Here is a 17,184-nt window from a genome sequence, read left to right as displayed (position 1 = left end):
AACGTTCTCATTTGGCAGAAAGTCACCTATGATGCTTAAGCAGAATGAACACATTTGACCAGTCTGTAATGGCTGCAGAAAACCCAAACTTCTCCTAAGGTAAAAAGAAAACAAAAAAATTAAATAAAGAAAATCACAGTTACTAACAAAGCTTAGCAAACAAAACAGGATATACCTATTGGCAGACAGCTGGAACACTATTGGCATATTGTGAAATGCGGTCATCGTTCAGGTTTCTCTTAGAGCAGACCAAGAAAAGCTGTGCAATTTCCATTCTTGTGGCAGGCCAGTTTGTAGGCTCACTTTTACCAAAGCAAAGGGGATTAATAACAGGCAAGGATGCCACAACTAGCATAGATGTGCATAATGATACCTGTTTGTCAGCAGCAAATACTGGCTAGGAATTTGTCCAAATTAGTGACAAGGCTTGAGATTTAACAGGAGAAAAATACAAAGACTAACTTGAATTTTGGAAAAAAAAATTAGGAAGGACTTAATTTGACTAGTAACCAAAACCTAAATATACCATATTAGTACAGCTTGAAACGCAACTCTTCGGCAGGAGGAAAGAAAACTATGCATTTCTGTAGAGCTCCTAAACGAATTGCTTCAGGTACCGGCATTTTACTAAAACATGATCTTATTTAAGTTGCAAGCTTGAATACACATTTACACATTGCAACACCCATTTGCCTCATTTAGTCATCTGGGGCCTTTTATTCATTTCCAATTTTACTTTTATTCAGATTTTAAAGCTGCAAACCAGAGACCATGTCTACCTTCATTTTGTATAGCAAGCAGAGAGCAATCTTAAAGAATGAATACGTTCTTACTGTTCTAAAAATAAAAAGCAGAAATAGACCTCTGCCTATGGCATTAAATATATTATTTGGAATAGTTTGCCTCTGCCAACATGACAAATTAAACTTATGTTCTCGCTTCACTTTATAAACAATTTTGGTGGTTTACTGTATACAGAGCTAGTTTTAGTGGTGTAGATCAGCCATTATTAGAGCTAACTTTTAATTCATGCCAATAATCTGCATCAAAGAAAACACAGAATGCTATGGAATGTCTGCTCCCATCTGCACGCACTATCATATGTTCCTTCAATACCATTGAGAACTTTAGGTTTACTAGCTATCAGTATTTGAAGTGCTAAGGGTTCAAAATAAAAGTATTACTACATATTGCACTTAGGCTTATTAGTGACTTAACACTCCTGCATGCCTCAGATTCAGTTACTAGCGTCCAGCAAAGCTCCATGATGTAAAAACATAAGCAACTTCACTGGCCACTAAGTCCACTTCTCTCCAACTTTCAAGTCTTTTGAACTCTATACCACCCATTTAGGAGAATCACTTCTCCCTCCTCTTTGAGGCCTTCCACGCTTGTGCTATTCATTGCTGTATTTTGCTATTTTACCTTTTGGTTCATAAACTCAAACCTACTTTTCTCACAACAAAAGTCCATGAAGTGGCCGTTTGTTGCCACTGCACTGTCCGCTCTGCTTCTGCCCTACGCTCCCTTCCACCCAGCACCTCCTTATAACTCTCACTGGGATTGCCTCCTACTCCACTTGTGCATGTCTTATATGTGGTAAATTCTTGTTTTCAGAATAGAGACTAATGACAGGCATTAAATGTGGACATCAGGCCTATATTTGAGCCTATGCATACACGACATAGCAGTAAAAGTCAGCAAGCATAATACAACAAGAATTCTTCCTGTAACACTTAAACTGAAAGGAAACTGACTGATAACAGTTATATACATTTGCACGTAAGTTTAAACACACTTTATTTACAACATAGAAAATAATTACCATAACAAGACTATAGAGAATTTTAAATGTATTTTCTACTAAGCAAACAGTAGCCCTCTATATTGTTTTTTGCCTTTCAGAGAAAAAGCCTTAGGAAAGTAAGGAAGTTGCCCAAAACATATTCCTGGTAACTGCTTCTTTTCATACACTGAGAATTTGGCACAACCAAGTCTTCCTGAAAACCAGGGAAGAGAGGAAAATAGCTTCAAAGCTAGGACTTGAGCAGGTTCTCCTGTTCAGACTTCGATGTGGAAGTACAGGAAGAGGAGGTTTATTTCCTCTCTCCCTCTCTGAAACAAAACTCCTACAGACAGGTATGACACTATCTCACCACTGAACTTCAGCAGAACAACTCCACAGGCACAGTGGTAGCAGTCAGGAAGCATTTAGCATTTTTAAAGTCACAGAGAGATTCAATCCCATATCTCAAATGCTTTGGAAAGTATCTCAAAAAGGACGTTTTTATTTATAAACAGTCAACCAATCAGCATTCCAAACTGCTGAAAATCAAGGTACAAAAAGAACTTTTAAGCTGTCATGTTTTGCTTTTCCAAAAGGCTGAGGTGTAATATGGAAGAAGATGGAAAACAGCTTTCATACTGTTTGACCTAGAAAGTCAAACTAACTTAAGACCTCTACCAGACTTGGGTTAAGTCAACATTTTAAACTAACAGCTCACCATGGTATTACCAGCCTGCATTTAGAGAACATTTACTTGTTTATAGCAACAAACTCAGAACATCACTGCAATTCAGAAGACAGATAAGTATGATATGAGATGTGTCCAGAAGAATTCACTTTATACTTGTGCCTTGGCACATACTAAAAAATGCCATTCAACCAGTCCTCTATTACATGTTCAAGGCAAGAAAAAAAAATCGTTAGGACATAAAATAACATCTAACATTTCCTTACATGGTTACAGTTTTCAACTTCTTGCCTAAACATATAACAACATGAAGTAAGTTTGTGGTATAGCTTTAAACAACATACTTAAACAATGCAATGGATTTATGCCCTTCTAAACCTAGGAAGCGCACATAGGACCACAACTCAACACTTATTCTGTATCCTTTACTTTAATTAAATGAATAACTATTTATGAGTCAGAGCTAAAGCCATAATCTGTTAAAGCTTTCTAACCCTTCACCACAGAAGTTTTACAATATTACATACCACTAAATAGAAGGTAAGGGTTCAGGGGGAAAAAAAAAAAAAAATAAAAAAAATCACACAAGCAACCCGAGGGAACTGGAGACCATAGAGAAGAACACAAAGCAGGAAAAGTAGTATCCTGTCAGCAAATATCATAGGATGACTCAACTTGGAAGTGACATGTCAATCTTCACTCTACAGGGGAACAGAGGGAGTGACGGAAAGCAAGAAACCAGATTTCCAACATCATTATTCCTCTGTCCGTGAAACTCTACAGAACAGTTTGTACGATATCCTCACAAACAGCCCTGCCCCAGATGGTTCCACAGAGAAAACAGTGGAAAGAAAATATTCCATTAATGACCACTTTAACTCAAACAGGGACTGTGCACTGAGCGTTCTGCCGCATGCAACCTTCCACTGCATGCCCAGGGAAGCAAGGGAGTCACATACAATGTACATGTATGCAACTCTTTTATATATAATACCAGGCTTTCTGGTATTAATGCACTGCCACATCATCCATCCACACCATCCTTCCATTCAACATGACAAACAGGAAAAACAAAACAATGCGAAAGTTAGATACTTGTGGTCAGCTGCTTCAAAGATGGTAAGAACAATAGCCAAGCCACCAGCCGGGAAGAAAATATGTGTTTGATTCTCACCCATCAAGCTGGCTTGCTGCTTCCCAGAGCTAAAAGCATCAAATGAGATCTTAACCCAAACATATTTACATCAGGAAAGAAAGAAGGCTACTCCTAAACACAATGCAACAGAGTAAAATGCCAGAAGTTGTGTTAGGGACCCTGAAAATAAAAGTTAAAGAGCGGCCATGGAGGTTTACACTTCTAAGATGGTAGCTTGTCAATTCTTTGCTCTGCAAGCTATAGACTTTTGGGGAAGGGAAAAAAAAAAAAAAAGTGCCTCATTTTTGAATGACTAATCAGACTCTGAAAAGAGTGTGGAGATGCCAAACCCCACTTGTCCTGTTGGGATAACTCATTTGGTAAAGGGAGGAGCTACACTCCAGACAGGCCCTCAGGAAGTCACGAGACCCAGGAAAATGCTGCACCTAGTACTTTAAGTATGGGAACGGGGGGGGGGGGAGGGGGGAAGGTGTGCGAGTAAATAGAGCAGCATTCACAGTACAGTTTTCATGTGATTCCCCACACGCTTTCTTCCTTCCATCAAGAATTTATCTTAGCACACTGTGTAGACGACATTCACTAAACGATCAACTACACAGTATCTCCCACGACACCTGTTTCAAGGGGCAAGTACTGCCAGGGCATTACTTCTTGCACATGACTGAAACCCTACTTGGAACCCCAAAAGATAAACTTAGTCTTGCACAGTGTCTTAAAGCAAAAGACCTGGGAGACAACTTGTAGAGGCAGCAAGGCTACAGACAACGATTCCAACAGTGCATCCGTGTCCTGCAAGTTACCCACCTTCTATGCCCTATGTCCTGCAAACACTTAACTCATGCTTAGCGTGACACAAAGGAGCCGCTTCACAGGCTCAATAAATGTGTTATTACAAGACATTTGTAGACTGTAAATTTTTAAAACCAAAGAAGATTGTGAAGTTACCTCTTTACAAGGGAGCCACTGAAATCTACTGCAAAAAAAAAAAAAGCAGTAACACTACATAGTAGTATATTTGTGTTTTGTTTCTTTAAAGAACTTGATATCTTAAGTTCTATTTCAAGAGCAGACATACACAGTTACAATAGAGAGAATTAAAAATAAAACAAACCACAACACAAAAAAACCCACAAAAAAACAACCTTCTAGAAATATTCTAAAACTTCAAGATTTAGGTATCCTTCTATAAAAGTTAATCTAACTAAATAGTAGCAAAAGCATGTATGGGTGAACTCATGTCAAAAATGTAGGTTAATTACAGGTTCAAAAGGAGATGGGAAAATCATTGAGTTACTTTGATTCGTTTCTTGGCAGGTAAGAAAGAAGGAAATACGCTTTAATGCAGTTTTGTTTCAATATACTTTCTTGGGGACTCAGTTTTAAATTCAAGTTATTATTGAGTCAGAAGTCTTCAAAAGCAGGACAGATTTTTTAAAAGTTACACTGTGGAAAAAATATTACTGTTCATTCTAATGATGCTGAGTGTAACTGTTAACAGCAAAAGTATGGTTTGGAGCTATCCAAAGAGAGACTCCCCTCTTCCACTACAAAAGAGGATGACTTCCACACGTGCGTATTTCTCTAACACAGAAGTAAATACAGATTAAAACGCAGTATTTCTAGCCATGGTTGAATCTTGTTAACATTTGCTGCCATTCGCTGCCAACATATTTTAAGGAATTTCATGCTCTTAATGCAAATATAACAAAACATTGATAGTTGTATTTGACTAAGTCAGCTAACTGGTGGCTATAAAAATCAACATACATTGCATAAGGAAACTGTCAAAGTGTCGAAACCTTTTTTTTTTCCCCCTTAACAAGCACCCCTTAAGTAGAAAGAAAGAGATTTTTCTTTCTTTGCAATTTACTTGTAGATTATATTACACAATATATCACTGTGACTGACAGTAGTTAACATTTAGATATTGTTGACCTATGTGATGTGTCAAGTTTCAAAAGACTCCTAAAGGAAGCTTGAAAATACTTCCACACAGTCAGTGCAACCCAAGGAGTCAATCTGTCCCGTGGACAAATAAATATGGTATTAGCTAATGCTCTAAATTAACATGCATTAAATTTCCTGGGATGGTTGTTTGAAACATAAGTCTTCCTGGCTGGCAGACAATATTAATAACCTAAATTTTCAACCAAGTGAAGTTATAAATCTTTCAATGGTTTACTTGAATTACATTCTATAGACTTAATACAGAAGTTGAACTATCTTTTAGGATCAAACCATCATAATTCCAAATGCCATAGATTTTCACCTAATATGGATGGTGACCATAGGAACTAGCTAGCCCTCTTTATAATCCATTTTCAAGGTATAAAGTTGCACATCGGGTATAAATAACATGAGATCATAGGTCTAGCATAGGTTTTTACATTCCCTAGCCTCTGTTCTTATCCCTGCGGTTAATGAATTAAAACTCAAGTTTCTGGGAAAACGTTCATTTAAGTATTTGCAGTTTCCTATGTGTAAATATTTCTTTTACAGAGATATGCAATACACATAAAATCAGTCATCTTGAGATTTGGGACTACTAGGGAATGTAAAATCTGAAAAACTTTGGGTGGGAAGGAAGGCGGTAGAACAAATCAAGAAGTCTTTCCGTTTCACTAGCTACAGCATTACCTAAGTATAACTGCAGGTAAGGAAATCCTTCCCATTATTTTTTGTAAAAAAAAAAGCGTTACTACAAAAAAAAAAACCATCCAACACCAAGATGGGGTGATCATGGATAACAGCAATCCAGTTTATGTAGTCCACTGGGACTTCAGAATAATTTCTGAAGAAATCACTCAACAAAAGCTTTTAACTAAGCAGCAATGAGCTAAGAAGGGTCCAGGCACAGACAAATAGGCAATCAAAGAGAGAGAGAGGGCAGAAGCAAACCATTTGTTCCAGCCTGAAGGTAGGTTACTGCAAATTCATGAAGTCTGTGATGGAAAGCAATATTCAAAAGTGTTCTAGAAAAAATGGCAAGTGGCAAGATGACCAAGTTTGCTCAGTACAGAGATATGCAATATAGTGAAAACAAGAGCTAGCAAAGATGAACTGATAGAAACGGCTGAGTGACTGCAATAAGAAAGCTAAATTCAAAGATAGGTGTACAATGAGGTGGAAAGGAACCACAAAAGCTATAGAAAATTACGGGCTCCAAGCTAACCAGTATTATTCAAAACAGATATTCATGACAGATAGTTCCATGAAAGTATCAGTTCAACACATGAAGCAGTTAAAAGCAGAATAAAATAACAGGAAGACAGAATGAAGTAGAAAACTTTACTGTAGTATCATAGGGTAATAGAGTTCAGATGGGACTGATGAAAGGCTCTTGTCTAACCTCCTGCTCAAAGCCTTCTTAAAAAGCTTCTCTTAAAAGCCTTCAAGGTTTGACAGAGCCTGCACAGCCTTTCTGGGCAACCTCCTCCACTGCCTGCCTGTCCTCATGGAGAAAAATGCTTCTTCTATCCATGCTGAATCTCTCTTATCTCAACTTACTCCCATTGCCTCTCATCCTCCCAGTGTGCACCAGTGTGCACTGCTGTGAAAAGCCTGGCTCCATCTTCTCAATGGTTAGCTAATGCAGATAATCCCATAACTTCCCAGGTTGACTTTCTGGCCTATCTACAGTTAACCAAAAACCTCCATGACTTTTCAAAGATGACAGAGAGTGGCCTTGCTAAGGCTTTCCCCGTTCTCTCAGCACCACTGGATGCAGCTCAACACGTCCTGTGAGCTTTAATGGGTGAGGCTTCCTCACATAATCTCCGAATCCTTAACCACTGCTCAGAGTTCCTCTCTCCCAACTAAGCACAGCGGTCTGGGAGAACTCATCAGTGAAGACTGAAGCAAAGCAAGGCACTGAGTACCTCAGCCTTATTTAAGCCTGCTGTCACTAAATCACCTGTTCTATTCAGCAACAGAACCGTGTTCTCCATGCTCAGCCTTTTATGGCTAGGTGTAGCATCTAAACAACTTCTTTCTACCCTAGGCATCCCTTGAGGCATCAACTCTAGGTTGGCTTTTACTTTCATAACACCATCTCTCATACCTGGGCAACATTTCCAAACTTCTCAGTAGCCTCTGCTTCCAGATCCTGCACACTGTCTGCTTACATTGGAGTTTGGCCATGAGCTCCCTGAGCAGCAGAATGGACTATTCTTGCAATCAGAGAATGCTGCCAGCTTTCCTGAGTTACACTGCCCTTCAGAGCTGCCTCCTATAGGATCCCAGATACCAACTTCCTGAAGAAGCCAAAGTCTGCTCTCCTGAACTCTATGTTTTGTACCCTGCTACTCCTTCCTCACTCCCATCAGGATCTTGAACTCCACTATTTCACGGTTACTGCAGTCAAGAGTACCCACATTACTACATTTCAAACCAGTTCTTCCATTTTAGAGAACAGCAGATCCAGCTTTGCATCTCCCCTAGTTGGCCCATCAGTACCTGTATCAATAAGTTGCCCCTGATACTCTCCAGAAGTCTGGTTTGCTTATGTCCCACTGTGCTGGACTTCCAGCAGGTGTCAGGATGTTTATTAAAGTTCCCAATGGAAACCATAGACCACGATCCAGAGACTTCGTTGCCTTTAAAGAACGCCTTGCCCACATCCTCATCCTGAGGAGGGTGGTCTGTACCAGACTAACCAGGGTAGTAACTTTACCAGCCTCCCCTCTGATCCTGACCCACAAACTCTCATCTTAAACTGTCATCTTGTCCCATACAAGTACCACATACATGTTAGCTGGTCCCTCACAACAAAGGGAACACCCGTCCTTGTAATCCCTACTTATCTTTCCTGAAGAGCCTGTATCTGTCCATCATATCACATCATAAGTTCAAAGCCCACTCACACCTTGAGAACTTTCCCGGTCCCCCAACTAAAGCGGTACTAGAGCTAGAAAAGACCTGGAGAACAGCAACAAGGAGGATCAGAGGGTAGAACAGATTCTATATCCACAACAACTCAGCACTCAGCTTGGAAAGAGAGACCACCAACCTGTTGAAACAGAGTATGAGAGCAGTCCACATAACAGTAAATGGCAACCAACTTTTACCTGTCTTGTCAGCCAGAAGAGATGGAGGCCAGACAAAGCTAGTGGGAGCCAGGTTTAAAAACAAAGAAAAACAAGGCAGTTCTTCATGCAATAGAGAGCACAGCTATGGAATTCCTACCCAAAGGACTCTACGGGTGCAAGAAATTTGCAAGGTTCAAGGGAGACAAGTACGTAAAAGAGAGGTCCACTGGGGATTACCAACTAAAATTGCAAAGGATCAAGAAAATCCCCCAAGATGAGAGCGGTTGGAGGCTTGGGAATGTCTTAATGGAGCGGTATCATGCGTACTGTCTGTACTCCTCTGTAAGCATCCATTTGCGGAAATTACTAGGCAGAACATGGATCTAAATGGACTCAGCCCAAAGTACAAAAGCCATCAGTATGAAAGTAACATATTAGTTTATCTGAAGTGCTTTGGCCTGACAGTAATTTTTTAAAAATAGGTATTAAATATTTTATTTGCTTCCTTTCAAAATGTCAGACTATGAAAAGTTACAATATGCTGAAATTGCTTCTTGTAGACTAAAAATAAATTTCCTCCTATTGTATTCCAGTTTCGCACACAGTTTTCTGTGGGTTTGGATGCTTTTGAACATATGTACAGTTTATTTATAGAAACATACACAGATTTTAAAAAAACCTTTTGAAACATGTATTCATAATGTTTATGTATAATGAATTATTCATATTAGAACATTAGATTTCGCTAGGTAAGTTGCAGTATCTGTACCCATTTCCCTATTAATCCTATCTTTAAAACAAAGACAATAAAAAAGGATAGCTTTTAATCAAGCTACATATACACAAAAACAGAGTAAGAGCACACATATTGGCTGTATTAGGCAAAACAACCTAAACCAGATACAATTGCATCCATATCAGACCTTCACTTTCCTCCTTCTCAAGTTTCCTTCAAGTTTCAGTTACTCCTTCTTTTACCCTACTCAGCTATCTATTTCCTTGTAGCTATTCCAGTAAGCACTCCGTGATTGAGGATGTCTCATTTCCTCTACCTACCTCCATTGTCAGTCACTCTCTTTCAGTCATTTGCATGCATTCCTTTTAATATTAAAGTTGTTCCTCATCTGTAATCCAATCTTCACATGTTTTTAGGCAACCATAATTGTCACTGATGTCAGCATGAGCTGACAGGATCTTCAGAGACTCAAGTCCTTGTCTTCAACAACTTTTTAATAAGAAACATTTTGAAGTTTCACTTAGTTATGCTACAGTACTTTCTAGACTTCAGTCAAACTTATGGGTGAGGATCTTAAGAGATGCAATAAATAAGTAATGTTCGTCTCATACAGTGGCCTAAACTTCCCAGGAAAACAGATATCTTAAGTTATCCACTGAAAATAAGGTAACTCACCTCACACTAGATACAACAAAGCGTATACACAGCTAATCAAAGAGGGTGCTTACCTGAATGACAGCACTAAACCAGCACGTGTTGCCAACATTCTTTAATCCTACTGGGCAGTTGTCTTGCCGCTTTCGATCATAAGGGTTTGGAGAGTCACTCCATACCTCTGGGTGCGTCCTCTTTAAACTTGCTTTATTTTCTGCAATGCTGGCTTCTAGAACTCTTCAGGAACAGAAAGGAGAGGAAAATGTGAGAGAAAGCAAAAAAAAAAAGATAAAAAAAACCATAGTAAAACATCTTCAGTTACTAATACAGACATCTTAATTAGACCATTTGCTAAGCATTTATTGATGCTGAACTTAAATTTATATGCAGGTTGCAGGTTTTAAATTTATATTCAATAATGTGTTTTCAAAATTGAGTCACTATTTTACTTTTAGATACGTTACAGTAATTTCATGTGAGTGAGTGAATCTCCTGTGAGAGCTCTAAATACTTACAGATTATCTAGTAAATTATCTGTAAATCATCAATTGTTTAAGAACCAGACTCAAACAGGATGGACAGCAAGAAATTCTAAGCAGCACTATCAGTATAGTGCTTTCATCTAGAAATGCTTTTATTGGTAGGCAAAGCACAAAGTCACCAACAACTATTTTACTGACAGGTAGCCAAAGCTAGCTAGGTAACTTTCAAAAATGGAAGAAGCTTTTTTAGTTTCCATTTTTGCAACTTATGCAACAGTATTAATTGCTTTACATAGCAAGTGATTACTTTTGAGCCATGGAAAAACCTCTCCCCACAATTTCTCAGATGCCACCCAACAAGTTAATTGTACGCTTCAATGACTACACTCTTTGCAGGAAAATTCCTACATGATTTACGCTGAATGTCTATATTTCACATGACAGTAAGATCTGATGTGTGTTGTGCTCCCAAACTCAAGCTTCACTCAGCACAGTGTTTCCATATCAGCACACAACCTTAGCCTGGTGACAAAAGAACATCTTAGAGGTAATTTGTGGTAGCCACATATTCTAAATAGAAAGATGGAGATGGATACATTCAGGTCATATGACAATGGCTCTAACTAATACGCAAAGTGGCCTGGCATGTGCTCTACTGACACAGCCGCTATCCCCAGCTATCTCGTCCACTTATCATACAAAAGACTGAGCTGCTGTTGAACTACTACATTGGCCAAGCACAGTATTTCAGGAGCTGCATGACAAGCACCTAAGCAGTCTGTGCAGCCTGAAGGGTTGCCCCTTCGATTCCAGACTCACTAAACATCAAAGAAAGGCAGGTTTAGGTTGGTCTGTAGATGGAGTTCCTAAAGAATAAAGTTTGAACACCTTAGAAAAAACAAAGAAGGGGTGTATAGGTGGGTGTTTGTAAAACACACACAACGTAATCCCTCAGTTTCCTAACTGTAACTATGCTTTTATCAAAGTAAGAAAAGGTATCTTACAAGATATACAAGAATTATGAAGCATTATATGAATTTGCTGTAGATAACTGCTTTGGGGCACATACTAATTAGTTATTGCTACTTTACTTATTTTGAAAAAAAAAAAAAAAGCAGCATTCAGAATTTGAGAGCCCATTTGGTATAAATACCATTTTTGTATCAATACATATCAGAAAGAGCCTAAAACTTGCAATTTCCTAAGTATTAATCAATTGCTGACATTTAGTTTTTAACATATAACCTTGTCAACAGCACATCTTTTTTCAAAAGACCCTGAAAGGACAGGTGTATAATCCTCTAGGACTTTCTGCTCTGACATCTCTTCAAACAATGCATAGGGATGGAACCTGATTCTTCAGTGGGAAGACTCTTACACTAGCAATGACAATGACATCTCCTAAGCAAATCCCAAGATATCAAGAAACAGTCAAATTTATTTCCCTTCTCACCGATACAACCCTTCAAAAGTCTTAGATGACCAGTGTATCTCTGCTTTAAGAATAAGACTTATTTGATAAGGACATTAAAAATTAATTCAAAAGGAATGTCATACATATTTCAAATAATTTCTCATCCAGGTGGAATTACCTAAACTATTGTTTAAACTAAATTGAAGGGACCTTTAAAACTGATGGGAAGACTCTGACAGACTGGAATAAATTTAGAATGATATTGTAACAGGACTACAATACCTATTCCATATCGGTTTTGTTTTGGGGGGAAAAAAGTCAAACTTTTTCCCCCCTCCAAGCTCAAGAATATTTCATGATATTTCAAGATTCAAGTTCAGAAAAATATATATTCTCAAACTGAAACAGTTCCCTGACCCCAAAGGTATTACCATTTATCAACTTAATTACCAACCAGAATTTCTTCCTGTATTTGTTTTTGTATTTCTTTAGCAGGTGAGGGATTTCCTCATCTCTAGCTTCACCTCAAATCTGTTTCCATATCTTAATAAAGTATTTAATTCTCAAAGATTTGTGATATTTTTTCCTTATTTTTACTTGTAACATTATCTGTCCTCAGAGAGCACATGCAGTAGCTGCACACCCTATGTGCCAAATTCATTTTCAGCCACAACGATAGCAGTGATGCAAACTGAACTACTGTGCATAGTAAACAGGAACCTAATGATCAGCTCAAAAGCTGAATAAATATGTGTATTTACCAGCATAGTGTGTATACGTCTTATATTATAATGTTCACAACATTATATTCATACAGTCCTGATTTGGGAGACTACCTTGACAAAGAATCTCACTCGCGCATTGCTCTCAACAAAGCAAGCATCCTCCCAGAAAGTTAGTACAAGGATTTAGCAATGCTGATTATGCAGCCAGAATACCCTCTTTGAGACTCTTGGAGACCATGGCAGCAGTCACCAGCAGCAGAGCCATAAGCTATGTGCAGGGTATGGCACGTCTCTAACCTCAGGGGACCAAAGGCTGCCCCACCTCCAAGTGTTGGAATCTTGTTTGAAGGGAAGCTCTGGAGCGAGGGTTAGTTACTGCCAGGTTTGGCATGGGACTTGAAAGCGGTGTTTTATTTCTCTCTGTAACAAGCTGGGCACAGACAAGAGCTTTCAGAGCTGCTTGCATGGGGCTAGCCAGACAATGCAATGAGCCTCCGGCAAAGCGAGTCCACAGCACAAAAGTTCAGCCAAACCATTTTGAGGAAGCCCACTAAACATGCTGCAGAAAAGCCTACTCTGGCAGGCTGCTCAGCAAAAAGAACAAGGAAAGGTCTTTATACTGGGACTGTCCTATAGCTGGACCATCCAGGAATATCCCTAACCCTACATCCCTCCTCAGTTTCCCCTTTGAGCTACACATGCAACGCTTCACCACAGTGCAGAGTCCCCATCAGTTTCAGTGACCACGTTAAAAACAGGAAGAAAAAAAACCAAAACCAAACGCACCACACCCAAAAAGAGTCTAGGGGCTGTGCACATCCTTATGCAGTTATAGCATGGCCTCTCATCTTAACATGGCTACACAACGCAGACCAGCTAACTTCGCCTTCCAGTCGTATCTCTCACTAGCTTCCCCACTGAAGCCCTGTCTCTCCAGCCTCATTCTCCTTTAATCCATGAAAAGTAATGTAAACAGGAGAAACTTTTTCGTATGAGGAAATACACTGATCATGCGCATTTCCCTGAAAGATTTAGAGAGAATAGTAAAAAATTTTAAACGTGCCATGTACAAGATGTTCAGCTTGGACACTTGGACATTACAGCTGCACTGCTCAACACCTACACAGTAATCAGATCTGTCCTCATTAAGTAGCACAAGGCAATTACATTCAGGAAGACAAATTCTACGTGCATTACAACATTAATTACACAAGTCAAGAAATTCCATTAATGCTCCCTTGGAAACCTTAACAAAATCAGTGCAAATCAGGTTCCAAACCACTATGAATACCTTTGAAAAAAATATCCTCCACACCAAAGACTATTTCAACATGCACACATCCTACATTATTAAAAATGAAATATTTCCATAGTTTAATTTGCTTATTATTGGCTTCCTATTTGATTTCAGCTTCTTATTTAACTTAGAAAAACAAAAGTAAGTGGCTGCAGCTTGACTTGTTTACAACCACAGTGTTCTACTTTTTGTTCTGAGAAGTCCTCAGCAGATACTGTGCTTTCTATTGGAATGCCAACATTCTTCTGCGGGGTGTTAACTACAAAGTGATTTTTTTGGTTTTCTTTTAAAAAAAACACAACAATACAAAAAAACAAACAAAAACCAACCCAGTCTGAAGTCCTGTCCTTAAGGAAACTGATTAAACAGTTCAGATCAAGAATTCAACAATTCTGAACTTCCTGTATTTGTACAACTCTGACATAATTTGCCATCAATTTCGGGTGCATCCTGATACGTAACTGAGTTGATCTAATACCCCAATGCTACCAAAACCCTCAAGATTCTCACTCTTCTCTGCCTCCATTCACAAGCAAAGTCCCATTTCCCTTTCTTGTGCCATGATACACTCTGGATATTTTAGTGAATGTTTTTGTATGGCTTTGCGAGAGGAATTCATGCAACAAATGCTCCAAAGAATACTACAGCAAGTATAGAAGACATGGTACAGTATGCAGGCCATAACCCCCTTGGTAGCAACAGGCTCTTAATTTGGCACATGCTGTTGTGTGTAATTTTGCCATCAAATATACATCTGTGTTTCAGCAGAAGACAGTTATATATTCTCTGTATATAACTGAACAAATTGTCTACATGCCTTTGAGAGGAAAAAAAATGGCATACTTTGTTATCTGCAACCAGAAAAAAAAAAATACACCATAACTTAAGTAGAGTGTATTTATAATACTTAGTTATGGGCTAAGCAGGTAAAACCAAAAAGGGCTTTTTAATCTGAGAAGTGAAAAACAAAGTCTACATGAAAAAAACTAAACCTTTGAGGCTCCCAAGAAGTGGGACTGCAGAAGCAGTCAAAGCTTGGTGAAGGAAAAAAATGGAAAAAGATTTCCATATCCAGAAATAGGTCCATCTTTCTGAGTGTCTGCCTAAATCACAACTCCGCAATTATGAAAATTTTGTCCTTCAAAAAAGAACATGCAAGAGCTGAACTTCTGAATCAGAACCGGACAGAACTTTCACCATAATCTCATATACATGCACATACTGAGAGGTCTTAGAAAAAAACAACCCCTTAAAGTCTTCTTCTAATTATTAATAAGACTATAAATCCCTCTCATCCCACCTTTCTCTCCTAATATATGTCATCTTAAACTCATGTAACAAGATGGCTTTTATCACAACGGAGGGGTATGTTTATTCTCACAATTAGCACATTTATTATTTTCAAAAGGAAAAAGCAAATGACTGCAGAGAAAGTAACACTCTCCATATTCTCAGAGTTGGACTTTTCTGATAAGCCATTTAGACTGTCAAATACAGTGAACTGAGGAAAAGAATTATTGTGGTGGATCTCCCCCATCTAAATCAATTTTTTATAAAATTAGCCTTTACAAGGAGGCAGTACTTAACCTTCTAACACTGTGATCAAATCATTGCCCTTTTACCCTAGAACAAGACTAGATACAGATGAAAAGAATCCAACATCCGTCCCAAGGCCAGCCACAGATAAAAAAAAAACCCCAACATCCCTCCCTCACAATCCTACACTCAGGCTTAGTTCAAGTCACAAGTATTTCATAATTATATCTATACTTACATATAAATACACACTGTACAAAAATTTATTGTAAAATCTGATAAAAAGATAATTTACAGACTCTTATCATGCCCAAGTTGAGAAAGTTAAGTTCATAAAACTTTAAACCAAGAAGTTAACTTCACTCAAAGCTTATAAATCCTATTTGTTAAATAGGTTAATAACATATTTTATCAGCCTAAATACAGCAGCTGCTCTTAATATGCTTGTCATAGCATTACTACCCCTCCCCCCAATCACAGCCATAGCAGAGAGGAAAATGTTACCGTAAAGTGAACACCGCAAAAAACAGGACAAAAAAAATTTATTAGCTTCTTAATTATATTTTGTTTTCATTGCTTTTTACCTGATACACATGAGAAAGTTTTAGTTTTAGACCCCAATTTAAATATGATCATATATTCTCTATCTCCATCCACTTCCTCAATATTTAAACAAATACATCAACATGAAACATACTATTAAATCCTAGCCCACACATAGTAGACTATTTTCCAGCGTAGAAAACACAATAAAGCAACATCCTGAAGCCAGGCATATCAGTAGCACAAGTGAAAGTAGACAAATTATTCTTTGTTAAATTAAAAGTTAAAAAAAAAGCAATACAGGCCAATCTCCAACTCTTTAATTTAATTTCTGCTTTATATAAGTTGTTTGTTTACCTGCTAATGGCTTGCTCCTCATCTGTTATTCCAGTCTCCCTGAATGCCCTGTTTGATTCCTCCAAACTCAAGGCAATTGCCCTCTGAAGATCATCTTTATCATCTCCAGTGAGATCAATCACATCTGAAAAGCAAAACTATCTTTCTCAAAATTAAAAGTGAAACAGAATGAAAAGGCAAGTCTTACTGTAGAGGAGAGAGAGCCCACGTGGAGTGCTGAGCGACATTCCTGTCCATCCCTCCTGTGCCCTGTGCTCTTCCAACCACTAACCCTGCTAACAGCTCCCTTCCACCTCTAAGCCAGATAAAAGCCTCAACAGCGTGCTCTTCCTAAGATATGATGGGCAATAGTCCTCCTTCCTCCTAATGATCTTAAGTTTCAAAAAGCTATGGGACAAATTTAGGAATCCATGGTTTCTGAAAGCCCTCTTAAAGCAATACGCTTAAATGTATTACTTCAGCTACCGTGATCAGTTGCTTCCAGGGAACACACAATGAAGACAACCTTCTCTTAAAAAGGATACCTTAACCGAGCATAGTTGTTTTTCCCTCCTCGTGGAGGAACGTATGCAGAGTTTTCCCAATACAGCCCCAAATTCTACAAGTATTTCTGTGCACTGGTAAGGCAAATACTTTCACTTGGTTTCGTAACATGTGGGAGTGTCCTTTACGTAACCTAATTCTTTTCTATCCTGTCTGTGCATTCCTTTTCTGAATGTATTTAAACCTAATTTCTGTCTAGTGGAAATGTCCCATCTCAACAGGAGAATTAAGAAAACAAAT

General features: G+C 38.4%; 1 protein-coding gene across 5 annotated transcripts in view; it reads right to left on the bottom strand.

The window, feature by feature from the left end:
* USP25 (ubiquitin specific peptidase 25) overlaps positions 1-17,184 on the bottom strand; it is a 96,916-nt gene that overhangs the window by 45,898 nt on the left and 33,834 nt on the right. For 3 of the 5 annotated variants that reach the window (XM_074599739.1, XM_074599749.1, XM_074599759.1), the window contains exons 4-5: positions 16,402-16,525; positions 10,122-10,284 (exon numbers count right to left, since the gene is read on the bottom strand). In XM_074599739.1, coding sequence (XP_074455840.1) covers positions 10,122-10,284; positions 16,402-16,525 — 287 coding nt within the window. The remainder of the gene's footprint in view (positions 1-10,121; positions 10,285-16,401; positions 16,526-17,184) is intronic. The other 2 variants (XM_074599768.1, XM_074599777.1) reach the window with 1 other exon arrangement.

Source organism: Larus michahellis, chromosome 1 (assembly GCF_964199755.1).
Source record: "Larus michahellis chromosome 1, bLarMic1.1, whole genome shotgun sequence".
Lineage (NCBI taxonomy): Eukaryota > Metazoa > Chordata > Aves > Charadriiformes > Laridae > Larus > Larus michahellis.
This window is presented reverse-complemented; position numbering and strand designations above follow the sequence as displayed.